This window comes from Pundamilia nyererei, unplaced genomic scaffold (assembly GCF_000239375.1).
Source record: "Pundamilia nyererei isolate P.nyererei 1_Seehausen unplaced genomic scaffold, PunNye1.0 scaffold00041, whole genome shotgun sequence".
Lineage (NCBI taxonomy): Eukaryota > Metazoa > Chordata > Actinopteri > Cichliformes > Cichlidae > Pundamilia > Pundamilia nyererei.
The window spans coordinates 74,258-101,556 of NW_005187442.1; the positions used below are offsets into that span (position 1 = coordinate 74,258).

At 40.3% G+C, this 27,299-nt stretch overlaps 3 protein-coding genes across 4 annotated transcripts in view; 2 read left to right on the forward strand and 1 right to left on the reverse strand.

The window, feature by feature from the left end:
- Positions 1 to 1,847: 1,847 nt before the first annotated feature.
- Positions 1,848 to 13,365, forward strand: cd164 (CD164 molecule, sialomucin). 2 transcript variants are annotated; one of them, XM_005730985.2, is made up of 6 exons: positions 1,872 to 2,205; positions 2,745 to 2,816; positions 8,785 to 8,853; positions 9,150 to 9,224; positions 11,606 to 11,686; positions 11,772 to 13,365. In XM_005730985.2, the coding sequence occupies exons 1-6, from the start codon at positions 2,136 to 2,138 to the stop codon at positions 11,936 to 11,938; spliced, it is 534 nt and encodes a 177-aa protein (XP_005731042.1). In that variant the 5' UTR covers positions 1,872 to 2,135; the 3' UTR covers positions 11,939 to 13,365. The 2 variants fall into 2 exon arrangements, with proteins under 2 accessions (XP_005731043.1, XP_005731042.1); XM_005730986.2 differs by lacking the exon at positions 9,150 to 9,224 and having other exon boundaries at positions 1,848 to 2,205.
- A 5,764-nt stretch (positions 13,366 to 19,129) lies between these two features.
- On the reverse strand, positions 19,130 to 24,307 carry cep57l1 (centrosomal protein 57, like 1). Its single transcript, XM_005730987.1, has 11 exons — positions 24,080 to 24,307; positions 22,530 to 22,701; positions 22,205 to 22,384; positions 21,972 to 22,093; positions 21,712 to 21,825; positions 21,530 to 21,607; positions 21,259 to 21,348; positions 21,093 to 21,164; positions 20,755 to 21,014; positions 20,485 to 20,629; positions 19,130 to 19,672 (listed from the first exon to the last, which is right to left on the reverse strand). The coding sequence occupies exons 1-11, from the start codon at positions 24,098 to 24,100 to the stop codon at positions 19,466 to 19,468; spliced, it is 1,461 nt and encodes a 486-aa protein (XP_005731044.1). The 5' UTR covers positions 24,101 to 24,307; the 3' UTR covers positions 19,130 to 19,465.
- A 1,856-nt stretch (positions 24,308 to 26,163) lies between these two features.
- The window catches only part of sesn1 (sestrin 1), a 76,275-nt gene continuing 75,139 nt past the window's right edge, over positions 26,164 to 27,299 (forward strand). Inside the window, exon 1 of the mRNA XM_005730988.2 lies at positions 26,164 to 26,241. The gene's annotated coding sequence lies outside the window, so the exon portion shown is untranslated. The remainder of the gene's footprint in view (positions 26,242 to 27,299) is intronic.

Genomic DNA, 27,299 nt, shown 5'->3' on the forward strand with positions numbered 1-27,299 from the left:
TTCTTGATATCTTCCCAGGCTTTTTTCTCTGTTCCAGTGAACTTTGTTTTTATCTGTTTTTTGGATTGTTCCATTTGCACCTCCAACAGAGGTTCTTTATTTTAATCACTGCTTGCTTTTGGGGTCCTCATACAGCATTACCTACTGATGACATGGTATATCTTGACTCATTTCACTGTTTTGCTGATGATTTGCAGATTTATCTACCTTTAAAAGCAGGGTCAGACCATCCTCAGCTCCTATTACGCTGCCTTGATGACGTCAAACAGTGGTTGTCATTAAATTATTTAAAGCTAAATGAAAATAAAACTGAAGTTGTCATTTTTGGCAACTTTAATCACATCGATAGCACTCTGGGCCCCCTTTCCTCCTATTGTAAAACACATGTAAAAAACCTCGGTGTCTACATTGATGGTCCTTTTAAATTGAATAAGCAGGTGAGTGCAGTAGTTCAGTCCTGCTTCTTTCAGTTAAGACAGCTAGCCAAGGTAAAGCCATACCTCCCGGCTAACGTCTTTGAACGTGTTAATCATCTTTTCCTTACTTGCAGATTGGATTACTACAATTCATTGTATTATGGTCTAGACCAGGCCACCATCCATCGTCTTCAGATGGTCCAAAATGCAGCTGCTCGCCTGCTAACTGGTACCAAACGGAGAGAGCATATAACCCCAGTTTTAGCTTCTTTACACTGGCTTCCTGTCTCCTACTGGATCCAATTTAAACTTTTCCTTTTTGTTTTTAAGTCACTTAATGCCCGAGCTCCTCCTTACCTGTCTGAGCTCCTCTCTGCTTATGCTCCAGGAAAAACCATGAGGTCTAGCTCAAAATTAATGCTGTCCATCCCACAGACTTACCTCAAATCTCATGGTGATAGAGCCTTCTCTGTGGCAGGTCCCAGATTTTGGAATAGTTTCCCCCTAAATATTAGATCTGCACAAACACTTGAGCAATTTAAATCACTACTAAAGACACATTTTTATGCCCTGGCTTTTAACACACCATGACCCAAGCATTCTGGTCGTATTTTAAATAGTTTTAGTTATTGTTTTAATTCTTTTATTGTCCTATTATTGTTTTATATAGTTATTATTGTATTACATTGTTGCTTTTTAATGCCATTTTTATATTGTTAAGCACTTTGTGCAGCATCGGCTGTTTGAAATGTGCTATATAAATAAACTTGACCTTGACCTCCCATTGCCAAACCTTTGCCCTGCATACTTCGTGTGTTTAAGTAAGATATATAAAAATGTCTGACCACACTGACAATGTTTACCCCACATTTGGTTGTTGACATCTGGTCAGCATATCCGCAATGAATATGGGCATTGTATTCTTGGTAGAGACCCGCATCATCAGGATGGAAATGCTTGACTCAGAACAACGATTCATTGATTTGCAGCGACCCTTTCTCCCTGACATGGCAAGTGCAACCAAACCAAGCCACAAAATAGCTCCACAAAGCAAAACAGAGCCACAGGGTCAACACCCTGTCGGGATAAAAAGTTCAGGCTTGTCCTAAATCTGTCAACAAACTCAATATAATATTACTCACATGTAAGCTTTCCTTCATTGGCAGAGTTAAATATGTTACAATTTTAATTGGGAGGGGCTAGGATGGACAAGATTAGAAACGAGTAAATAAAAGGGACGGTTCAGGTTGAGCGCTTTGGAGACAAAAAGAGGCAGGGCTGAGATAATTTGGACATATGCAGAGCAGGGATAGTGGATGTAAAAGATTAGCTAGGCCCTCCCCGGCTTCAGTGTGAGGTTATTTTAACCGTGTTTTGAGGCACAGGTGCACTTTCATAAGGTGTTTTAAACAGGGTCTCAGCCAATCAGAAGTGCAGTCTCTTCCTCGCTTTAAGACACCCTCCTCCCTTCCCTGTTGTTGACGTACTGCCGACCCATTTCTTGATTTTTCTCACCCCTCCCCAGGAGCTGCCACATGACCTGTCAAGTAGGAAGTGTTGAAGCTAGCGAGCAGCAGCAGGAACAGCGGCGGCACGAAACGCAACACAGAGGGGTAGCTGTGAAATCTCCCGAGTCTCGTTCTCGACGCTTCTCTCAAGATACGTTTACCCCCTCTCCACCCCTGTTGAAGCAGGCTCAGCAATAAGTTGTCCGCAGTCATGTACGTGAAGGTGGTGTTTTTCGCGGTGGCTCTGGCTCTGATTGGCGCGGCGGTCGCGGCAGACTCAGGTAAGTTTTCGCGACCTCTCGTCGCCGAGCTAGTAGCTAGCTACAACCCCGCTCTTTAGCCGGATATCCACCCCCGGGAAACAGATATATCTCCCTGCCCGTTTGGCTCCATTTTCGGTCACCTCCTATTAGTTTAAAAAAATGTCCCGCTTTACGTAAAAATAAAATACCACCCACCTTATTTCCTTCTACCAGCTTGTCATCTTTATGTCCACGCTGGCCACTCAGGACTCAAGGACTAGCTAGCGTTTGTTTTTGAGCTCGTTATAGTGGGATTATTTGTGTCATGGTGCGACCTCTGAGAGGAATTGTGACACTCGCTTTAAGCCAAACTGTCATATCCATCTGACTGGGTTGTTATGAAATATAAACGGGTTAGTTTAGCCACATTTTAAGATCTTTTTACCAGCTTGCTTTGATGATCTGTGCTTAAAGGATTTAAATGTGTAAATTGGCCACCTTCTGGTGATCTACAGGGAAACTATTGGAAGTTACTTTAAATGACAAATAACCATAACTAAAATCTGATTTCTTTGCAGATGGATGTTCCGAGCTAACTTCATGTGATAAATGTGTGGAAGTCGCTGAATGCCACTGGGGTAATTGCTCATGTGAGTACCTGTCTTGTATTTTTGAAGCATGAGAGTAAAGGTTTGTATGTCCAGAAGCCTTGGGGTTTATTGGTTGCATAATTCCCAGTATAGAAAGCAATGATCTCATCCCTGTTTCCCTAAAGCCCAAGCAGCAGCTTAATGTGGTATCACCAGCTGGTGCCAGTGGATCTGAACAGGCTGGTTTTGGGAAGTAAATTATGGATGCAAGCCAAGTTTGGAGCAATGCTCTGCTACTGTTATATTAAATTGATTGTGGGGGATTAATAAGGGGCTTTTTTTTTTTCTCCCTTGGGGCATTTAGGTTTATTTTCAGTTCTGGTTGGGGTTTCGATTCCCTTCATTTCTGTGCTGCTTTTTTTCTCTTGTCATAAAGTCAAACCTGCTCTGACGTGTCCCTGATTTATACTCTTTTGCACAGCAGTTAGGAAATATGCTGCCCTAATTTGGAAGTGTGCTGGCTGTGATGTGAAATATGCGTTATTCAGTTACAAGGGTCTGCCATGACTAAAACTACATGACAAATAATTTCCTGGCTAAGTAACGGCTTTTCACTCACTACATCCTCCCCCTGTGGTTTGGTGTGTTTTGTTTTTAGTTGTTGTTTTTTTTCACACTCTTACCAGGAAATAAGGTTACAGGTTTTATGGGCAAAGCAGAGATCAAGGTATTGTGATCTTGTTTTCTAAAAATAAAAGGTCTGTTGCACAAATTGAGTCAGCAGATAGGAGTTAAATTATACAATTAAACTTCTGTCATTTTTGGGTTAAAGCACGCTACTTCTTTAATCCTCATGAGTGGTGGAGGCCCACCAGGGGGATATTAACTGTATCACCCTTGAGAACCTTGTTATATATTTGTGCAGTGTCTATGGAAGGAGACACAGCACAGGTCTCTGGTGATTTGTGAAGATGATGATCGGGAGAGGAAGTGAGGGGATGTGTGGCAGGAAGCCTGCAATATCCTTGTGCAGAGGAACTGAAGGAAGGAGCGGATAATGGCAGAAGTGCAGGAAAGAGTGTGGAGATTGGATAAAAGATAAGCTCTCTTCATTATAATTTAAGCCTCAAGTTTGAGACAAAAGTATCTGGTGATCTCAGCCTGGAAATCTTCTGCCTTTAGGCTCGGTTAAAGAACTCTTTGTAATCTCAACTGTATCACAAGTTGGGCCACTGAAGCGAAATGGCAACAGTTAAATTTAATAAGACAGGTGCCTGCGCTTTACCTCTCATGGGAGCTGACCTGTTTGACAGCGTTACTGATGAGAAGCTGTATTCAGATTAGTTGATCCCACACCCTCCTCCTGCTTTGTCTCTGAAAGGGAAACGATGATGCACACTGCCTGAAGATTTGTTGGGTGGTTAAACAGGAGAGGTGAGATGGCGGTTAGGTGCCTCTTTTCAGAGGACTGGATTGGTAGGTTTCCCAAAGGAGACATATGCCAGGGTTTACAATTTACGCATGGATGGAGAGGAAAACTCACAAGTCACAGACGCCAAAAGCCCAGAATCTTCAGAAAATATATTAAGATAGCCTTGTTAGGTTTCTAGTAATTTTTAGTTTTATTTCACAAATATTTGTGATAGCAGTTGTTTTTTTCTCCCCCACTCTATCCAAATAAGATAAGAACTCTTGAGTCATGTTTTGTCTACTTGGCCTTTTGTAACAGCTCTCAAGCCTGCTGCATTATAAAGTCCTGGTGTAAGCCTACAGCTAAACCTCTCACACAGTCGTGAATGAATCAGCTCTTCGAAGTGAACTAAGCAAAAACCGGAAAGGTCAGCTCTGGACACGTCCAAGTCGGCTTTTGTGAAATGCAGCATAACCACACTGATGTAGCGAGTAACCGCCTCCTACACTGTCATAACTAGATTTATCTTTGGTTTAGGGATTTTGTATAAACAGGTCTTCAGCGTCATTTCCCTGATGCGTGGTATTTAAAAGCTTGAAAGTTTACACGTGTGGACGCACGCTCTGTAGTGCCTTTTAAGTGCAGGTTGAGATGAGGCTATTTTCTGTGGTATGCTTGAGGCCCTGTGCGACTTACTTTCACTGACATCAATTTGTGGACGTTACCGGGTGGTGATGATAATGGCACCATTTTGGAAAAAGGCTGAGAGCGTGTCCTACCTTTTACAGCTGGCTGTGAGATAACATCTCTCTGACCTATTTGAGAGTGAAAGGAAGGAGAGGGGAAAAATGCTCTTCCTTCGTGGTTCAGCATACGTTGCCTGCAGGGTCTGGTCACACACAAGGTGTGAAATACAAGGCGGGCAAATAATTTCGAATTTACTTGCTCGTGGGCTTCTTGAAAATCACAGTTGGTAAGGTAATGAGTCATTTAAGTTTCCAGCCTAAGATTGCAGGATGTGCGTAAAAACAGGGAAGAGCTGCACATTTGTGTGTTGTGGCACAAGTGACGACTTAACAGAAGAACTACCAAATACGCCAACAATCATTTGAGCAGCACAGTGACACACGCTATGCTGAAACATTGCATCATGAGCTTGTCAAACCAGTTATTATAATTCAGTAGCTGCTTGGTAGTCGCTTGTGTCCAAGGCGCAAAATGCACAACTTGATACACAAGACCACAAAATAAGCCCTTTGTGGAGTGGAAAATACAGCTACTGAGTCATTTTTGACTTTGTTCAGACAAAGATGCTTTCAGTAAACCGCTTCAGACTCGCCTGCTGTTAAAAGTTGATTTGTCTTTAATTTATGGGCAGCCACCTGGTGAGGGTCATTGGGCTTGGCTGCTCTGGATTATAGTGTAACAAGAAAAGGTGGTGTATGATGACGTTTTACAGCACCAGGTGCAGCGCAGTGAATGGAAACCGTCCCCTTTTATGATGTTCCTGTATTCAGGATGGTAATGTCTCCATATGCTCATAAACCAATGCGAGAGCGATTTCACAAAAAGACGAGCTCAAGGGTAATTGATGGCTTATCCCATCACCAGATGTTACTGCAGCTTATTGTAACAGAGTCCTGACGGTGAAAAGATATTTCCTTTAAAGACTGTGTTAGGAATCAATGTCCTGTAGACAAGTGACAGCAAAGTGCGTGCCTGCTGTTACTCAGTAACTGTTTTTATGTCCTGTAAGATTTCCTAATAAATGAAAGCCCTGCTTGGCTCAGGGGTCAGCAACCTTTGCTATCAAGAGCCAGACTCAAATAAGTACTTATTTATTTAGTCTGTTTTTTATATTGTTGGTATGCTTAACTTGCGTTTTTACCTTCAGCTTTTGATATAGCTTATTTTTTCTTAATAGTAACAGAGCCTTTTAAGTATAAATTAACCTTATGAACATTATTAATAGGTGTAATTTAAATCTTTTACCACATGTGACCATTATGCAGTGGACCATTTATGATTTAGTATGTCATTGTTCAATAATAGAGCTAGAATATTGAATACATAAATAAATAGCAGCCTACTGGCTTGAACTGTATTTATAGTAAACAAAAAAGGAACATTCAGTAGCACATGGAGCATAGAATAAAGAGAGCAGTGTTGTTAGTAAAAGCAAGCTGATTCACTTCGCTATTTTTCCTCAAGGACATGAATTTTTTATTTACGGTCATGTTTCAGAATGAAAAACATTGCATTTCTTACATTTGAGATGCAACAGCCAGCATTTTAACATTCCTGCCAAAAAATAGCCTTCAAGTAGACCAATCATTCAGCTGGAACACATCATACACTTCAGGAGTTTAATTGGACACCATCAATTAATAATTTTTGCCAATTGATCCTTGCAGAATCGTTTCAAAAGCTTTTAGTAAAACGTGGTTCATGCTGAACAGCAGCAGTGAAACTTGCACTGTGAAGCTGGGTGTGGACAGAATGTATAGTCACACGGTGCTGCTGACAGATGTGACTCATTGTCACGTCACTGTGACACAGGCTGAGCAGTGGAGAAACTCTCACAAATTGACTGAATTTGTGGAATTTCAATTTGCTCCTGTTAATGAAGTCTGTAAAGCAGTGAATCCTGCAGCTTAACTTCTTGTCAGTATTTGGGTCTGGAAAGACTTCATGGAAGGGCAAAGTCCCCTTCTGTCGTGGTTAATAAGTAATGAGATTATTTGCTAAAATGTCATACAACTAGATGACCAAAGCCAACAGGCTGGAAAACAGAGGTGAAGTCACCTTAGCTGAAAACAATGAGGGAAAATAACTCAATGACTCTACTTTATATTTGAGGGGGAAACTTGTGTCTCCACGTTTTTGACAGCCTTAAACTGTTTTCACAAATTACCCTCCAACAATGTTTGAAGAATTAAGGCGGGGAATTGCACACAAAAGGAAATAATCCACCTCATACATATTCTCACTAATGGAAAGGCTTCGACTGGTTAAGGCGAGAGATGCTGTCCGAGTAGAGCAAGTAGGAGGAAAAAAACATGATATCCACTCACTAGCTGTGAATTCTGATGGCGATTACCATCTGTAGTCTTCCACGGGCACAATCAGACATTACATGGACTTTGACTGTATGTCTGATCCGATTGAGTCGAGTATTCAGGTACTTGCATGCAGCTCTGCAAGAAATGTCTGGAAGTTTTTGGGGCTGAAGTCCACTTTAGTTACAGGTTACTTAAAGGTGACTTAAAACGCATACGCAAGAGATTAAACCTCAACAAGCCAAAGATGAAATTGCTTCTTATAATTAATTTGCCTTTCTTTATTTCTATTTGTGGGGTTTGTTTATCCCAAAAAGTGGCAAATTCCCAAGTTACTGCAACCAAAACATTAAGTGAAAACTACAAGTTGGAAAATGAACTGTATGATATGAGAATGCAAAATGGTTTCACGAAGCAAAAATTACACAAAGAATGAAGTAGGAAACAAAGTGAAATTAAATAAAGAACCACAATAAATTAAAAAAAAGAAAAAAAACCAAGGCTGCCATGTTAGAGAAGGTGCTCCACTGCCTGTCTATTAAGTGGTGCAGCCCCCCTGCAGATTACCCTCCCCCTCAGCTTCCACAGTTATTTGGATGCTGGGTTCACAAGCTCGTGGGCAGGTGGAGGAATTCAGCCCGCACCAACAGTGATGAAAGAGAATTCCCGATCCATGTGGTATGAATGTATTACACAGTTATAGGATAAATAACAAAAACATTTTAACTGTTTCCTGTTGAAATATCGGGCATTCCACCATATTTAGATTATAAACTGTGCCTGTGTGGGTTTCCTCCAGATAACTCGGCGTCCTTTCACTGTTTCAAGATACTTATTGGGTTAAGAGGTGATTTCAAATTGCCCTGAGTGTGAATGGTCATCGGTCTCTCTGTGTTGGCACTATAATAGGTACCCTGCCTGTCATCCTGTGACAGCTGGGATAGGCTCAAGCCCTCATGACCTTCAGTTTAAATAAGTGGTGGTGAAATACTTGGAGACAACAGGTGATAAAGATTTTTCTTTACATATCTGTTTTGCTTTATTTTGGATAGCTGGGTTTTTACGCATAGTTAACTAAAGAATCTGAATACTTCTGTGATCCCTGAGAAGGTATCCAATTATCTGAAATAAATAAGTAAAAATAAAACAAACTAGTGTGAGACATGCTCAGCTTTAAAGTAAATGAAACGGAAGTGTAATGATGGCGGAGCAGAACATAAAAAGACACCATGGCTGCAGGATGTGGGGCTGTGTGAGCAACCGCTCTGGGGGAGATAAGGAATTAGAACTGCTTCACTGCAGATCAAATCGCTGTTTGTATAAATGAGATCGTCATTTGAAGCATCATCTTAGCACATATGCTTCTTTTCTTTTAGATCGAATATTATTTTAGAGTACACAGAGTGTGTTTTTATTGCTTGTGGCTGCTTTCTTTAATCTGTATGAGTGTAACTTCAGCAATTAACCGTTGCTGACACTAGTTTAACTGCTTGTGCAAATGTAATTAATATAAATCATAAACCAGTCATTTAAAATATCATGCTTTTCTGTCTTTCAGCAATTTTTGGCTGTTACAATGGGACTCTAAAAGGAAACGACTCCTCCTGCATCAACGCCAGCTGCTCTGGTAGGTTTAAAAGTAAACTGTTATTCTACACACCAGAGTGTAAATTAACATTTTACGTGTTTTTTTTAACATGATGTTTTGGGCTCTAAGAGATTCTGTTTGTCTCACTAACTAAGGTGTTGATTAATGGTCAGTCTGAGTGTCTGAGTCTTTTCCTGTTTTTCCTATTTGTTTGTGTTTGTAACATTAAAAAAATGCTGTTGTAGACTGTTTTGACATGTCTTTGTTGTTTAAGTGGTTTATCTTGCTTTCCTCTTTACCTCCTCTTTTGGTGCTGGTTCCCTGTCCATTTTCAGGCTCTGTGAGTACGCCCAATCCTACAACCCCCCATACTACTGTTGTTCCCACCACCTCTAACAGCAACACCACAGGTAACCATTCCCTGAAATCCTCAGCTTTTCCCTCCTGTTGTCTGTGCTAGAGCAGGGCGATATGACCAAAAATATTTATCACGATATACATTTGAAAATTTGCGATAACGATATAACTCACACTAGACAAAATACTTTACAACTCCACAACTTTATTAGTGCAAAAAAAACCCCCCATCAATGTATTTTCACTTAAACAAGCAGCTGTTTTATGTGCATTAAAGTTATATAAAAATGTAACAGTGCAAATTCCTTGCTGACAGTTTAACCAAAAGGCATTTCCAGTGGAAATTGGCCGACATATCCTCAGCATAACCATGTATAATATCCACAAATTATACAGAGGTTATACACACACACACACAACATATTATGTTGAAGCACAGTACCTATCACTCCGCCAGGCTCCTGACTACGATAGCCGTAATGCTCCGACAATCCATCAAGCGGTGCGGGTTCGTAGCTTAGCAAAGTCGTACTAAAACATTTGACAGATTTTCGAGCGCCGTGTAGCACACAAAATCGTTTCGAGGTCAGTAAACACAGCCAGAATTCATACATAAGGCCCATTGGATTATAAGGGGCACTGTTGATTTTCAGAAAAATCAAAGGATTGATTTTAAGTGTGCCGTATTTTCCAAAAAACATGGTAATAACGACGGCCCGCTAGCATGCTCTACCAAAAATAGTGCTTTGTTGTGTGTCTGACGGACGAAAGCCAAACCAATTCCACACCACTGAGGTTGCAGCAGTTTTACAAACCAATTCTGGTTCATCCGTTTCATTCAACTTTTTGCTTTTTCCGACGTGTGCGTATGAAAACAAAGGTACTGCGCATGTGCGTTTTACCCATATTCTATCGCGATATTTCATTTTTCTATCGTTGCCCAAAATTATACCAGTATTACCGTGAACGGTATGATATGGCCCAGCCCTAGTCTGTGCTAATGTTGAAGTGGTCTCATTAATAAAAATGTGATCTCTTAAAGTTGTAATACTTAAGAGTTTCATGGAATCAGACACTGCTTTTGATATCTAATGCTGCTGTGTTTTCCAACTAGTGGCTTTTATTGCGACAACTAACAACCGCTTTCCATTAATACCTACGCGGATCAACTCGACTCCTTACCCATTACGATGAAGTACAAACTGGCTTTTTGTCAGACTTGGGAATTGTTGTGTAAATTTTTTAATTTTTAATTTTCCATTTTCTTTGTTGCCGGTTTTCAAAAATGGCAGTTGTGATTTTTGTAAAGGAGACTCTCTCATGATTCATCAAGTGACACAAATAACTAGCCAATCTGTGGCACGTAGACCCTTGATGTCACATTTTCAGATCCATCGTGAAGAGAGCGCTGGACTCAAAACCTATTGATTGGGTTGGCCTTTCCTATAGTTTGTATTGATAATGCTGACTTGTCTGCAAACACTTGCGGTCTCTTGGCCTGTGTGAATGAAGCCTTAGGTGAAAAGTTAGATCAGAGTTACAGGGTACAATCAAACAGACAAGCACATCCTGTTGTGCAGTAGCATGGTTGATTCTGAACACAAGGCTATTGATCAGATTTCTAGAGAAAAAAAACAAACACAGAATTGAATTTTTAAATCCTCTTTAAGACTCAAGATGCTTGAGGAAAACATCATACAGAGCAGATAAATTCCTGTTGCGGGAGCTGCTCGGTGTGTGGATCAGTCTATTTTCAGGTCTGCTTAAATTACAGGCACCATACCTCCAATTCCTAGCCAACTTCACTGCCCTCTGCTTCTGTTGTTGTTGTTTGGAAAAGAACTTTCATCATATGAAGCATGAAATCAGATTTCAGTGCATCCAAACTATTAACGTTGTTGGTGTGTGCTGAATAGGCGGAGTCAACATTTAAACTGTGTCAGCTGACGCATGAATTGCTCAGTTCAAGCCTATGACTGATACAAAAACAACAAGGTCATTCCTACAGTGCAGGCACAAACTGAAAGCTAAAGTCAGTTTGTCTTTAATGCCAGCTGGTGATTGCTGGTATCATTTATTATTTCTTTAGCATTTTCTTTACCACATCTTATAATTATTTTATTTATATCATATTATATTATATTATATTACATCTCTCAGTGCACTAACCAAACACCCCATCAGATCCATGGGATTTTGAAATACATGCTATTTCCTTGCCCCTTCTCGTCTCTTTTTGCCATCTTCTAGGAAAGAAAAGCTGCTTATCCAGTGTTTACACTCTAGCTAATCAAAGTGTAGCTATAGTGTTAAATCAGGACCAGTGACCAGATCAACCAGAAATTTAAATCTTAAGGATTACAAACTGAAACTTGTGATATAACCTGCTTGTTTTGAGGCTAATAGATGGGTAATTACTGTGATTCTACTACAGAGAATGGAACCAGTACTACTACTCCTACTACTACTCCCAATCCACCAACGACACACTCAAACTCCTCGAGTACTTCTTCAAGTAAGTCTCAGAAACTATACGATTTTTACGTCTGTCTTGTAATGTACAGAAACATCAGTAACCGATTTCTGAACTTTCATCTCAGCTGTAACTGTCACAACAGTCAGCCCGACAACCGCCCCTCACAAGAACTCGACCTTTGATGCCGCAAGCTTCATCGGTGGGATAGTGCTGGTCCTGGGGCTGCAAGCCGTCATCTTCTTCCTCTACAAATTCTGCAAGTCCAAGGACCGCAACTACCACACCCTTTGAAAAGCTCGCACTTGACCTATCCTCGCCAACTAGACCCTTTCAGAGAAAGCTCCCTGATCAGCACACACTCATCCACGTGGTCTCAAACAGTGTTTTCAAGCAGGTTAATTTTGTAATCAATCATCTTTGTGGCACTTGTGATTCTAGCGTCCCTTAGTGCTGCTGTTGTAGTCACTATAGAGGAACCCACGCATGCCCGTATGTGTGATAAATCAACAGCCAAACAGATCCTCAGTGACGAGGCATTCAGGCCTTGAGCATATGGATTACATCATCCGGTAGCTGCTCCCACCTCCATCATGCAGTTACTCATTTCTGCAAAGACCATTTCCCAGTGAATCTGAAAGGAAGGGGGGTTGTGTTATTTACAGCCTTCCTTCTCATACCTTCGTCAGTTAAATAGGCCACATAAGAGTTAAAAGAATTAGCCATGTATACAAAGCGGCTCAGGAGTCGTACAGCTACAGAGGTCACGTTGATTTGGAAACACTGTTTGAGATCACAACTGCTCTTTAACACGACGACTTTGATGATTCAGTTTTGCTTTTGCCCTGTTAAATTGTGGTTTCCTCCCCTCTGTGCAGCTGTATTATGTATATTTGTTCATAGATGATGTAAAAGAGGCGGGGATTCTTTTTTCTTTTTTTTTTTATTTAAAAGGGGGATAAAAGCAGAACCAAATCATCCAATGTCGTGGATAAAACAAAAAAACAGGCTTATTTATTGATGGGTGTCTCCAGTAACATTTAGGAGTGCTGTGTGTTTTCTCCTGCTGAATCCTACCTTTCCATCCTAATATTCAAGATGTTAAAACACCAACTGCCAGCGGGGCAGCTCAGTGCAATAAATCATGTATCGAGCTCATTTCCCAGCCATTAATCTCCCAAACTTCCTGATCTTAACCGGTGTCAAATTGTCCATGCACGGGTTGCCAACGTGGAGCTGGCTGTTCTATTCTGTGGAGTAATTGAAAGGATCAAAAATTAATGATGGTAGAATATTTGTTAAAAACGAGAATGGGGAAGTTTTGGGTTGTTGTTGTTTTTTTAATAGTAAGTACATTTCTTGATGTAGACAGTGAAAGCAGTGAAGTGCCTTTAATGTCCTATATGACTTAAAGAGAAGGAGGGGTGAGTGTTTATTAGTTTATAAGAGAGAGAGAACTGTATCGCCGTGAGAACCATCGTATTGCAGCTGGACTGAAGAGCCTTTAATGTTGGTGAATACAGTAGATGGTGATAACAGGAGGGCCTGGGTCTTTTTTTGGGGGGTGGGGGGGGTCCACTGTAAGTTAAACAGATATTCAGTGCATGAAACCCACAGTTACTTCAGTGGTAACTTTGTAGAAAGTACTTAAAGGTACTCTAGCATCTAATTTACCCTCTAAAAGCTCGCAATTCATGTTTTCCAACTTCAACCAGGGAGGGGGGTTTAAAAGGGGGGTGGAAAACCGAAAGAAGAAACGGGGAGAATATTGGGCGTGTTTAAAAACTTGAGAATCCGAGAGAGTGAATAGGGGTAAATGTTGGACTGTTTTGACTGTTTTGTTGTTTTTGTCAAATGAGCATCGCACCTCTTGATTTTGGATTTTTGCCATGTTAAGTGAGAGGATTGTGAATGAAGAAACAGCTTGGTGGCTGTGCTTAAAGCTTGTGCCGATTCCTCTGATTAGCTTGCTGCTAACTGTGATTATTTTCTTATTTCTCTTGTACATAGCCACATCCTGTGTTGTTGTTGTTGTTGTTGTTGTTGTTTTTTTTGTTGTTGTTTTTTTCCTGAGTTGTTGTTGTTGTTTTTGTTTTGTTTTTTTCTTGTAGTTGCTTGCCAGTGTCAGGAATGTTTTCTTTAAATGCCTTTTTCCCCTCTTGCATGCTGGATGCTTGGAGTTGTTTTTTCCTTCCTTTGCATATGCTCTTAGGGATTTCAGTATACTTTAAAAAAACAAAACACACACACACACACACACACTTGATTATTTGTGATTAGCCCATATGCTAGTTGAAAGAATGCCTTGCATCAGTGTGCATCAAGCCAAAGTTCTCAGTTTAGGCATGGAAATTGAGCGTTGCACTGACGAGCTTTGTTTTCTATCTTTGCTTTTGTAAATGTTTTCATGGTTTAGCCAAAAAGGAAAAAAAGAAAAAAAAATGCTTGTATAAATATTCGTCCTGAAATATTACTAGATAATGAATGAATGATCAGCTTGTTTTTTAAGACATTCAGTGGAAATGTTTTTCTTCTTATTGTTTGATTTGGTTTGGGGTTTTTTTTGCTTACGTGATTTTTGGATTACACGTTTTCTGCTGCTCACCATTAACACGCCTTTAAAACCTACAGTCACCTGATGGCATTAGGCTACAGCCCAAAGACCCATGTGTGGCAGGTAGGCTGCAGAGTTTTTTGCCTTAGCTGCACCCCTTCGTTCACTCTCTGTACGTGGAGTCCCTTCGGCCAATTTAAAAGAAACATTTGAGTTCATTCCCAGCTGCTGAGTGGGCTGCTGTGCAACTCTGTTCAGCGTGGTCGCTGCGTTCCTTACAAACCATCAAATGTTGATATCCATGGATAACTGATCTCCATTGTGTTTACTCTGCAACTTCTACAAGATACCTACGCAGTCCCTGCACCTTTTTAAGGAAAAGTGCCTTATTCAGTTGATTTCATAGATATATCTATAGATATATAAAGTTGTATTGCAAAATGATATGCCACATGTATTAAGTAACGATGGGACTCAGCACTTTCAGGCCCCTGTGAAGTGGTTTTCTGTGTCGTATTCTGCTTAAATGTCTGTTTATGTCACAATCGGCCTTAACTTCTTGATCAAACGAGCAGTGATAAGCATGGTGGGGCGGAAGGGAGAGGTTGACTGTGTTCCATTCTTTCAAGCGATGCCATTGAAGCAGCATTTTAAGTATACAGCAGAATCAAAGGTGCTGCTTTAGTGATGTGAATCCTTTACGTTTCAGCTTAATAAAGCACGCATGTGGCCTGGACAGCCTCTCACCCGCGTATAGAGATAAAATTCACCAGTAAAGTTGCAACCACAGCCACAAACCTCTAGCGTTGTAAAGTCACACTTCCTCCACGCTGCAAATGGTCACATGGTGACTCCACTTTGGTTCTAATTTGCAATTGCTGTATCAGATGACCTTGCTTTCTGTCTTTTGTAAGATTTCAAATTCAAAATCCAAACTCGTTTGGTTGCGGAGTTCTCTCATATCAGTGTTCTGCTCAGAGAGAGAGATGTGTATGTTTTATTTTATTTTTTTCCTCCTTTCTCTTGTGGGTTTAATGCTTTTGTTTGTTTTTGTTAAAGGCCATCAGTCTTGTAGGTACAACCTTTGGGCTTTCCCCTCTCACACAGCCATATGTAGACTCCTGCAGGTGCCAGAATGCCTCCTAAAAAGTTTTGTGCTTATTTTGTGCCCTTCTTTTCTCCCACTTCCTCTTAAACTTTGTTTTGTTTTGGGGGTTTCTTTTGGTTTTTTTGCCTCGTTTCCTAGTGTTGCCTTTTAATTTCACAATGTTAAACCAATAAAGTTTGAATATTGTAAAATGAATCACTGCAGCGTAACATTTGCTTGGGAACTCGTCATTTACATCAGTGGAAAGACGATACCTGGGCAGGTCTTGTAGAGCGCTTGTCACCATGGTTACAGTTGAAAAGCCATTTAAAAGGTGGTGTATCAGTTTCTGTGTGAGTATAAGTAATACTGGCTCAAATTCAGAAGGACAGATTGTCCTGATAAAGAGGTAGCGAGCATAAATGCAAATTTATGCAGAAATTCAACACTAATGGCAAAATTATCAATATATTTTACATTTTCTTTCATAGTTCATGGAGTGACTCCATATTGTATGGGTTTCCACATTGACAAGTCAAAGATCCTTGATTTGAGCCCAGGAGTAGACCCAAATCCCCTTTTTGAGGTTGCTAAATCAAACATGTAGACAGCTGGTGAATAAGGGAGCAGCTGTCACGACCATTTATATTTAAAGAAAAGAAAAACGAAACCCAAAAACCTAATTTGATATATGAAACGCATACTAGTTTTATTTATAGCACCAAGACCCAACAATGATACAGAGAAAACCTCAACAATCGGGCGCTGTTGAGCGAGCACTTGGTGAGAATAGGAAGGAAAAACTTCCTTGTCAGTTCTCCCAACCCTGAATGTTAATTGTTGACTTTAGAAGTGACCATAACGGAAGCACGGGCCTTATTTCAGTATATATGCTGTATATTTAATCAGGTCTTTGGTTTGTGTGGGTCTCTTTAAATTGACAATAGATGCAAAATGACGAACACAATAACTTTGCTTATAACAGTATCAAGACTTTCTGTCAACATCTAACAGTCTGAACACATTGGTTTCTGTTTAAAGCTTCTGCTAAGGTGAATTAATCCTGCTTGTTTTCCATGGGTGGATAAAGATCTTTACTGAGCGTGTGCATATTGAATTTCAGCATTCAGCTTGTTTCTGTTTTGAGAAACTGAGAGTTACGCTGTTACGGCAGTTTTCTATTTTCAGACTTTAAGCGAGGTGATTGAGCACATAGCCCAAAATGTTACTATAATCTGGAACCATAAAATTTTTAATTTGTTTGTCTGAGAAACTGTCCCAACTTTCGACCAGCTTCACCTGCTCCTTTAGGTGTGTTGCTCTCTGTTTACTTAAGAGTCCAGTGGAAAAAGTACACTCACTGACACACATGCTTTCTTTGTATTGCCCATACAGGATCCACTCCAATCCACCCTGCCCAATCCCTGCTCTCAATTTTCATTTCCTTGTGTATCAGGGGCTCATGACCTACTGTGAGGCTGATGGGTCATAAAGTGATTATATGGATAAGAAAGCAAAAACAAAATGTGCATAAAGTTCATTCTTTCACTTCTTCAAGACACTAAGAACCTCTTCAGTGAAGCAGCTCAAGGTCAACCCTTAAAGTCTTGGCCTCAACACAGATCCCAATGTAGAAAAGTTAGAAAATCACTGTGGACTGTACACAGACAGGAGAAGCAGACTCCAGTGGAGCCATTATCCACAAATGAAGAAAATTTGAAACAGTGGTGAACCTCATCAAGAGTGATCGGTCTACCAAAATTAGTCCAAGACTGCATCACTGACTCATCCAAGGTAGTCACAAAAGAACCCAGAAGAACATCTAAAGTATTGCAGACCTCATTTGCGCAGTTCTAACATTATTCATTATTCAACAGTATGAAAGTGACTGGCAAACATGGCATCCATGGGAGAGTCCAAGCAGAAAACCACTGCTCACACCCAGTTATTAGGTTTAGGGGCAATAACTTTTTCTTTAATAATTTTCACACAGCCAAGTAGGTTTGGACCATTTTTTTTTTCTTTAATAAATGAAATCATCATTTAAAAACTGCACTTTGTATTCACCCAGGCTGTCTTTGTTTAACATTAAAACTAGTTTGATCTGAAATATTAAAGCTGTGAAAAACATGCAAAAAAAAAAATTCCATAGACCTGTGTGTAAATAGTTTTACAATCTTGCAGCTCACTGTCACACTGTCTTTGAACGTATATACAACACAAAGCTGAGGTAACCTTTCTCAAAGTCTCCAAAAATAACCCAGTATGTCATAAAGTATAAAGAATGACTAACACTTGCTTAACGACTGTGTTAACTATTTTTATCATTTCTAACATTGACTGTTTGTGTTTCACAAGCAGCTACAAACCTTTGAAAAAGCAGCAGGTACAAAGTGTACTGCATGTCACGTACCATAACCTGTGAATAAAAACCAATGTTTCACACCACCACCCACCAGGGCGCACATAGTTTCTCGGGTCATAGGAAAGTTTTGCTTATGTGGTAAAAACCGAAGCTCTGAAGACAATCAGTGAGCATGTGCACACTCAAGACTCACGGTCCGATGGTCTACGCTCTCGAAGAAGCTGCGTGTTTATTTTTGTCGAGCAGATTGTTATTTTTCCAGCAGCCCTGGCAGAGAGGCTTTTCCACAACCAACGCGATAATGGTTTTGGTCAGTTAAAAGCAAAATCAGCAGCCCTATACTTACTCTTTTCAGGGGCAAACACTGTGTTGCTCTGTCAGGAACATCTCTGGGCCTTTTACTAGAACGTGGAAAATCCCCCCACACACTGGGAGATACTACTTTTGGATTTTTCCTCTCTAAAATTTTAAGAAAATACTGCAGTTGGAGCAACTGCTAATCAGACAAACAAGGGATGTGCAGTCACAAGGTATCAAAGTTGCAGGGTCAGGAGAGTGGGTGGAGCTGCTGCATAAGTGGACATGGGTTGGGTCTCTAGCTAACCTGATTGTTGTGTCCAGTCATGCTGTGTAATCTAATATGGGAGGACAGAGAAACAATGCATTAGGTGTAGTCTCTCCTCTCTTGCAAACACGAGCTCAGTGCATTGTTTAACCATGCAGTGAACTCTGCAGCATGCCAAGAATACCAAGACCGAGCAATGTTAGTGACATAATGAAATGAATGCAGTAATAAACAAAAGCAGGTATCTCTTGAAAAAAAAGTCTTGAAAATGTGCTCATTTCAGATCCATGTGAATGCATTACACATCTAAAGTTACTTTAGAGTAGATCAGAACTTCTATTCGTATATTAAACTTGATGACAGAATAGCAAAAAATGTTGACTAAGGCCCGATAACGAGGAGATAAGTTGAGGAATGTTATGAGGCAGCTTCACATGTGGTTATTTTCCCCATTATAAGTGGCTGACTCAAATAAACAGCACATGTGTGTGTACAAAAGGCATGCAGCAAATTTGCCATGTCATCTGACCAGCAAGCACTGGAGAACAGAGCTGTTTCAGCAGTGCAAAGGAAAAAAAAAAACAGTGTGTGGCAACAAAAAAATGGGTTTTTTGCATACAACTAAAAACCCACATCCGTTTGATCTGTGGTCAGGGCTCCATTTATTCAGCTGTTCGACCTGCTGCTGTTCGGGGTGCATTTGATCCCTCTCGATTATACGCAGCAGGGAGACTGGTGCTGCCAGCAACATTACAAAGTTAGAGTTCATTTATCCATCCAATAGCACGACTTGCCAAAGGTGAAAAGCTTCTGATTTAAATATAGAACAGGCTCCGCAGTGCCATCTAGTGGTTGTACATAAACAGTGACAAACATAAATGTGGAAGAAAAATAAATCTGCAATGTGTAGAAACAATAGCCTTTATTAAAAATAAACAACTATGATTACATAAAAGTTATTTAATCCAGCTCATTAGCTCCTTATGGCACATGACTCATTAACATTACTTTTAAATTGGGTTAAGATCATGGTTCACAAACTACACCCTATGAAGGACAGTGTATGTGCAATACTTTATTTAATAAGCACTGTGTAGAATGCCTTATTTCCTCTCCAATTTGTTACTAAAAATGTCCAGAGGTCGTCCAGAGAAAAAACAAACAAACAAACAAACAAACAAACAAAAAACCCCACACATCATCCAGCTGTAACATTCAGGTCTGCACGCCGAAGGTCTCACTGAGAAAAATCACGTTTCCCAGGAGAGGTCGTCCTGTTTGAGGCTGTTTCTGAACTTCTGTGTCTCTCTGAGAAGCTGCAGGTTTTTTTGAGTAGTCCTATCTGTCCTTCCCTTCTTTTCAGTCTTAACGGGAGAAGGAGCAGGTGGCTTGATCCCACTCAGCCTTTTGGCTGTGTGCTCCTCAGGAGATGATCGGCACTGGGCCAGTTTTTGGATCTGTGGAGGGAGCAGAAAACATCACACACTTGGATCTGTTCAGCACAATTATACACTGCAATAAGCTGCTATTACAAGTCGATCCATCCTCTGTTGAAAACGACAGGATTGTTTTTGACCATTTGTTTATAAGTAGACTTTAATTTATTCAAGCATACATTTCTCTTCTGTTTATTAAAATGTCAGAAATAACAGGAGAAGTGTGTAAATTCTTCAGTGAGGTAATACCAGCTCCACTTAACGACATGCAGCTAAAAAACTGCTTTAAATACATAAAAATACTTTTCTAAAAATATCAAATTAATTTGTTTGAAAATCTCAAAATAATCTTATCCATCACTATTTTTAAGTGGATCTAATGCACTTTTTTTTTTTATATTACTAGACTCTGCTTCATCTTTTGGCTCTTACTCTCACAAGCAGTGACCACAGAGGATGGATGCGCATATTTGATTTGGCAAAGATTTTTACCCTGGATGCCTTTCCCAAATGCAACTTCCCAGAAATCTGTCTCCCCTCCTGGTTTTGAACCAGACATCTTTTGCATGTAACGTGCACATGTTAACCACTACACCATGGAAGAACTGACTTTTACAGACATGGAATTCATTATTTGAAATTTTGCTTGATATAGGCATTCACTATTGACAATTGGTGGGCTGTCAATGGTGAATGCTTACTGCTGTTTTAAAGCACTTTAAAAGATGATTAGATGATTATTTTCAATGCATCAGATCCAGTTTCTCATTGTGTTACCGAAAATTGTTACAAATCTATCCCCTTTAAGTTGTACCAACTTATAGGTCACATACCATCCTCTGGTGTTTGCGGAGCTTGGTGATCTGAGATCCTTTATCCTCCATCCTGGTGACCAGCAGCTCCAATTCTCTCTGGAGGTCCTGCCTCTGCTCCGGATTTTGAGCTCCATCGATCTGACGCACCAACTCCTGATGCTCACTGACAAAGGTGACAAATATAAAACGACTTTAATAAAAGGTTCACTAATATGTCCAAAAAAAGAACTTAAATTATGTTAAATACGCCTTCATTCCTAATGCAGCTCACTGGTTGGCACTACTCACAAGCTCATCTGTCCCAGCTCGTCCTGCAGAGCCAGGAGCAGGTCGGCGAGTGAGCTTAGCGATGGGTCAACGGGCAGCCTGTTAGGCTTCTCTGATGAATCAGAGGAAGATGAAGAAAAGTCCTTTTGGAGGTTTTTCTTCACTCCGCAGCCAGACCTGTGGAGTGCACTCACTCGCTGGCACAGCTGTGGCTGGTGGTGCTTCATCATGTGAAGGATACTTTGCACATTGGCATGAACCGAATGGCTTGGGCTCGTCGACTAGAGACGGGAATGAAAAGAATCAAAGTAAGAACAAACAACAAAAAAAAGAAGTGCAGAAAATTATAAGTGACTTACTGTTCCTGCAACAAAGGGCATTTTCTTGTGCATTGGGCTCTTTGGTAGCAGTTCGGCAGGTTTAGAGGTTTTCTGAGGAAGAAGACAGCTCTCATCACCTCTACATCCAAAGAAATCTCCTTAAATAAATGCCTAAAGTTAATTTTTATATCGGTCAGAAAAGTACCCTTATGCTCTTTTTTGTTTTCTTCTTTGGCTTTGTCTCTTCAGAAGTTGGCAGAGATGGTCGAAGGCTGACATCAAACTCTCGTTGCAGCTGCAGTAGTAACAGCAAATCAATGCTTCTTAAGAGTATTTAATCAAATTTGCCAATCAGCAGCTTTATTGTTGAATATGTGCTGAAAGTTGTGGCGTGGGCAATTTAAAAAAAAAAAAAGTTGTGTCTCTAGTTAGCATTTACTTGTTTCTTAACAAGTGCAATCCAAAAACTGACTAACCTCCTCCGCCTTCTCCTGCACGAGTTTACGCTCGTGCTCTTCTTTCAGCAGTTTCTGCTCCAGGATGGAAAGCTTCATCTGAAAATTTATCACAGTGACACACCCTGAAATAATGAACTTTTGGCGATAAGCATTCTGACTAATGAATTAGAGATAAGCAGCATTGGGAAACCTTAGGTTACCTCTGCCAGAGTTTGGGTTCTGCTCAGTTTGAGACACTCTGACTCGAGTTTTTCCAGCTTCTCTCGCTGAATTTGGCTGTTTGAGCTGCTCTTTTGCTCGCTCTGCAGAGAAGCCTTGAGGGGAGTAAAAGTGGCAGGGGGAATATGTGGTTTTTTATGTTACTTACATCCAGAAATGTGAGAAACAAATAGGTGATGATCATGCTTATAGCTGGGATCTACTTTCAAATGACTTTTTGATTCGTAGTATTCTGAGCTACCTGATTTTCCATTAGAGCGCTCCTCTCCTTTTTGGCATTTTCAACCATTTTCCTCATGTAGTCCAGCTGCTTCTCGAGAACCTTACAGCGAGCTTCTGCAGACTGCAGTTTTGAGTCCAGTTCTGTCATTATAAAGCAGAGAACAAACTAATCAATCAGTTAAATGGAGTTGCCAGATCATAGTGACCCACAGTACCCTGTTTCCTTGTTGCTTTCTATTCTTTGTCGCTTACCTCTCCTGGCAGAGTTATCCGTCCCAGGCAGGCTGGCTGCTGTCTGACTGTACAATGTTGTAACTTGTGGATGCTTTTGAGCATCATGGGAAAACTGCTGGTAGCTCTTCTCTGCTTGCGTCCTTTCGAGCTCCAGCCGCCTAATTTTCTCCTGAAGGGTCTTCAGTGCATCAACCACGGCTGATGAAGAGTAAACAACAATACAAAGACATACTAGGTAACTGTAAAAGAAAGCAGTCTGCCCCCTCCCCCCTCAAAAAACTAAACAAAAACAAAAACTTCCACTGTAAGAGACAAATAGCTCATGATAATGAATGCGTCATACCTTTGCTATCAATATTTGGTCTGCTCTGGGAAACTGAGCTGCTGGCCATGTGTGTGCCCATGCTGATAGAAGAGTGTGCATGGGGCTCCGGCTCTCGTGAAGGTTTCACTATCCTGTCTGGTGGCTGGTAGTAGCTTCCAATGTAACTGTTCTTGGAAGGTGAGTCTAAAATCTATACACAACAAGAGGAGGTTGTTTTGGAAACAAATGAATATTTTCATTATTAATAAAATGCCAAGTTTGTAAAATTATAGACAAAAAATGTAAGTGTATACGAGTCAGAGTTTTAACAATTTTGAACCTTGAGAATAAATTTGAAATGCAGAGACTAAAATCAGCTCCTGATTACCGCACTGTGAAAAAAAGAGAAATAATTTTCTTCTTACTAAAACTGGTTTGGATGTGCAGTTTGCAGAAATATTGCAATTTTGCAACAGTGTGCTAATGGTAATAGTTTCATTTTAAATTACAACATTATTCCTAAAGTGCACAGCTCAAAAACAGGGAATACATGATCAACATAGTATAACACAAAGTTAGTTACACTTCACACTTCAGGGAAATTAATCTGTTTGATTAGGAAGGATAAACCATTGCTTTGCTACAAATGAAAGTGACAACAGGTGACTGCCTTCAACATCATAGGTTAAGACTTGACTTCATTCTAAAAATGAGTATTATAGATTATTATAGAGACGAGTTGCTATCCCAAGCGGAGAAGTTCAAGTATCCTGAGGTCTTGTTAAGACTGATTGATGCAGTGTCTGCATCACCGGTCCATTGTGGTAAAGTGAGAGCTGAACATAAAAACAAAGCTATTGATTTACCAGTCAATCTACATCCCCACCCTTACCTATGGTCACGAGCTCTGGATAGTGACCAAAAGATCAGGAGGTACTCAGAATAGAGCCTCATCCACATCGAAATGAGACAGCTTAGGTGGTTCAGAATGCCTTCTGGGAGAGGTTTTCCACGCATGTCCTACTGAAATTTAAAAGGATGCCCTGGGGTAAGCCCAGGACACGCTAGAGAGATTACATCTCTCAGCTGCCTTGGGAATGTCTCGGTGCTCTCAGGCCTAGATGAGCTGATGAGGAGATGTGGGCTCATCTGCTTAGGCTGCTGCGCCCACGACCCCGTTCCCCCTTCACCATGAACCGTCTCTGTGGTTTTTCGCTTTTCCTCATCCATATATTTGTTTAGTAAACAGTAAATACTGATAAAAACTTTCTGTTTTCGGTGCAATTTCCATGCACTTTCCACGCAAAGTAAACAGTAACCGAATCAACAAGCGTTAATCGATTACTCAACTGTACCCCAGTACAGCCAGCTTTCTGCAACAAGGAGGCCGTTTGTAGTCCTAAAAGCTCCACAAGAGCAAACATAATGTATTTACAAACACCACCCACTGCATGGACCATTGGCTCCTTTAGGTAGATACCCGTAAAACAAACCAAAAAGATGGTTAAGTGGCAACTTGGCGAAAGTAAACAAGACAGCGCTAACGCGTTAGCCACACCTGCTGCTAACGGCTGATTTACGGACGTTACCTGATCGTGGTACGTCTCCATTTTGCCCTACAGCAAATGATGAGTGCTTCCAAACTAATCATGCGTCTGTCTTTAACGATCCGAGGCTACTTTTATAAGTTAAAATGACTTGTAAGACACCAGCTAACTGACCCCAGCTGTCCTGTCACCAAGAGACAGTCCGGGCTTTTTAAATTTCCCTCCTCTTTGCCACCCTCCACACTGTGGTTCCGCCTGCGCACTCTTAGTTCCTCCCTCCCCACCGCCGCAGATTGTTCCAGACTTTTCTCTGCTGGTTAAGAAATATGTTATATTTCCATATCTTTTGCTAATTAAATACTATAAGGGTAAAAGGAAACTTAAGCTTGTCCTTATACTCATTCTTTACTCCAACATTCTAATTTACTTCACTGTTATTTCAGTTATTCTTTTTGGGTTTCAGTAGACTGGCATAACTACTTTGAGCTGTATATGACAATTTTAGAATTTTTAAAAATCCGATTATGACACACATATACGTGTCACTTAATTTTCTTTGTGGAACAGTTTCCAGTATTTTCAGCAAACTCAATAAAGACTGTGACCTTCTGGTGATAAGTATGGCATTAGACAGGCTCACCTTCTATAGACTAAAATAAAATTATCCTTTAAATCTTATTTTTCTTGCTGTTCCCTTTAGGGGTTGCCACAGCAAATTATCTGCCTCCACCTCATCCTATCTCTACCATCGTCTGTCATGCCAACCACCACACCATGAACGTTGACTGTGGTATTCCCAATGAAAATCTTGGCATCTTCAACTCTGCCATTCAAGAGGTCTCTCTACCATCTTTTAAACCTTCCCTTTCACTCTTGCTGCTATCTTTCTGTCACAAATCTCCCCAGACACTTGTTTCCACCCACTTCACCCTGCCTGCCCTCTCTTCTTTACCTCTCTGCTGGGGTGGATTGATGGGATTTCTGGGTATGTGCAAAGGGCCCATGTACAGTTAGGGGCCTATCCAAGATGCAGATGTTAGTTGTCAGAGAGGAAGGACAACAACAGGAATATTATACTTACATACAAACATAGTATAAAAGATGAACAAGCTCTAGGTGCTACATTTTCCATTTAATATAAAGTACCCTAGAGTGTTTAATGATGTTGTATTGTGATAGTTGCTTTTCATTGTTTTGTTAAGGTACCATGCTCTCCATTTCGAACTATTCTGTGTACACGTATGCACATACAATGATTCTGAACTTCTTTTTAGATGCAAGGTATTTATTCAATTAACTCTGCAAGGGTGCACAACAGGTAACTGGTAAGATGTAGGTGGACTTTTCAGTTATCTAAGTGTGGCCTTTCACTCACTTTATCTAAGTCCCCAAGTCAGTATGGCTGGAATGCATGCTGCACTGACCGCTGCATAGCCACACACAGCCTCCAAAATACCAACACAATCAGTAGGCTGGAGTATGTACACGATAAACTGATTTGTGTCTGCTTGTTGACTTTTTTATGTTTCCCCAAGTTGTGGTGAGTTAATACAATGTCGTTAGCACTGTAAGTCAATCACACTGTCAACATTTGCACATGCAAATACTCTCTTGCATCAATAAGCAGCACGTGTGACAGTCCTCCTGCATTACTATTTTTTTCTCATTTGCAACAAACACTTTTTTTTTTTTAGTTTTACCATACTTGAACTGAGGTGCATGGCACTTCGTTCTTATGTTTAGATTGATATTTTAATGGTATGGGCTGCATCAGTGTGCAGATTTTTATTAAAGTTAAGAAAATCAAATGGAAACATACAACATATCCACCTCTTTATGTCTTTTCCTCTTGTCTGTTATTTCTGATAAACAAGTGAAAGGGGGGCTGCTGCTGCTGAATAAGTGGATGATGGGAGATGTAGTTGCTAAGCGCTACAGTCAAATAGAGAACCTAGGCGGATAAAGAATACAATACCCATAAACGCTTCCCCCACGAGCACAGGAAACCGCCCACCAACCAATCATCTTCCAGAACCTCCCCGAATGAGTTCGGCTTGGGCTGATTGGCTAATTTGCCCTGCCAATCAAACTTTTACCCTGAAGTTGTTACCTCCTCTTGTTTCTACGCTGGAACCAGCGTTACTGGACAGTGCGGAGGCAAGTCGTCCTGTAACAGGAGAGAGACACCAAAGAATGTGGATAAAGTGAGTGTTTTAGAATGACACTGTTTGGTTTTCAGTCTCAGTGAAAGGTTTGTGTGTGGGAATTTTTTTAAAGAGCGGCGGTGGGGGCTTTAGTGCCGTCTTTGTTAACGGGCAGCTTGAAAGCCCTGACACTAAGAAAAGAGAGATAAACAAGCAGAGAGAGATTGAATGGATTTCACTGACACGCAGCGTATTCTTCCTATGATATGCCAAGTTAATATCAAAGTTAAAAGCCGTTAAACCATAAACCAGTGTTAGTATTTGCAAAATCAAATGCTGTGGCAGTGATTCTAATTGCTCTGTCTGTGTTCAAATCCTGTTTTGTTGTTTTGAAAGTTGCTAACAAAGATGAGCAGAATCATGTGGATTTAAATCACGGGTGCAGCTATTGCTTTTTAAAATCTGTTTAAAACATGTGGTTAAACCTCATTATATTAGATTTTCTGAAAATCTTAGCAGTATATCTTCAGAGAATTATTTGGCTATATGCTGAAATACATGGTGTGATGATATGCTTTAGATGTGTAGTTGATTTATGCACCATTTTGAGAAGTTTATTTAATGTTTAATCTTAAACTGGGGTTTAAAGACAACAGGAAGGAAGTGCAGTGATATTTAGAGGTGTTAGTGACCACTGTTTTGTGCCAACTCAACTTTGCAGTTGCTAAATGTTCAACGATGAAGTACTAAAGAGATTAATAATTAAGTGTGCCTATGCCAAAAGGCACACTTATTACTATTGCTCGGATTTATTATTATTATTAAGTGTGCCTATGCCAAAAGGCACACTTATTACTATTGCTCGGATTTATTATTATTATTATTTTCCTTTTTCCGCCTGAAATTTTGGACCGTAACTCATCCCACAGTTTTGACACAAGCTTCATATATGTTATATCATTTTGTGCGGCTGGATCAGGAATGAGTTGCTATGCCTTTTGGTGTTTATTACTTCTATAGTTTTTTTAATATGAATATTTAAATGCAAGTTTTTGCCCATTGGAATGAATGGGAACGAACGAAAGTGAAACTTAACTTACTTTGTGGTGTGTTTGCTC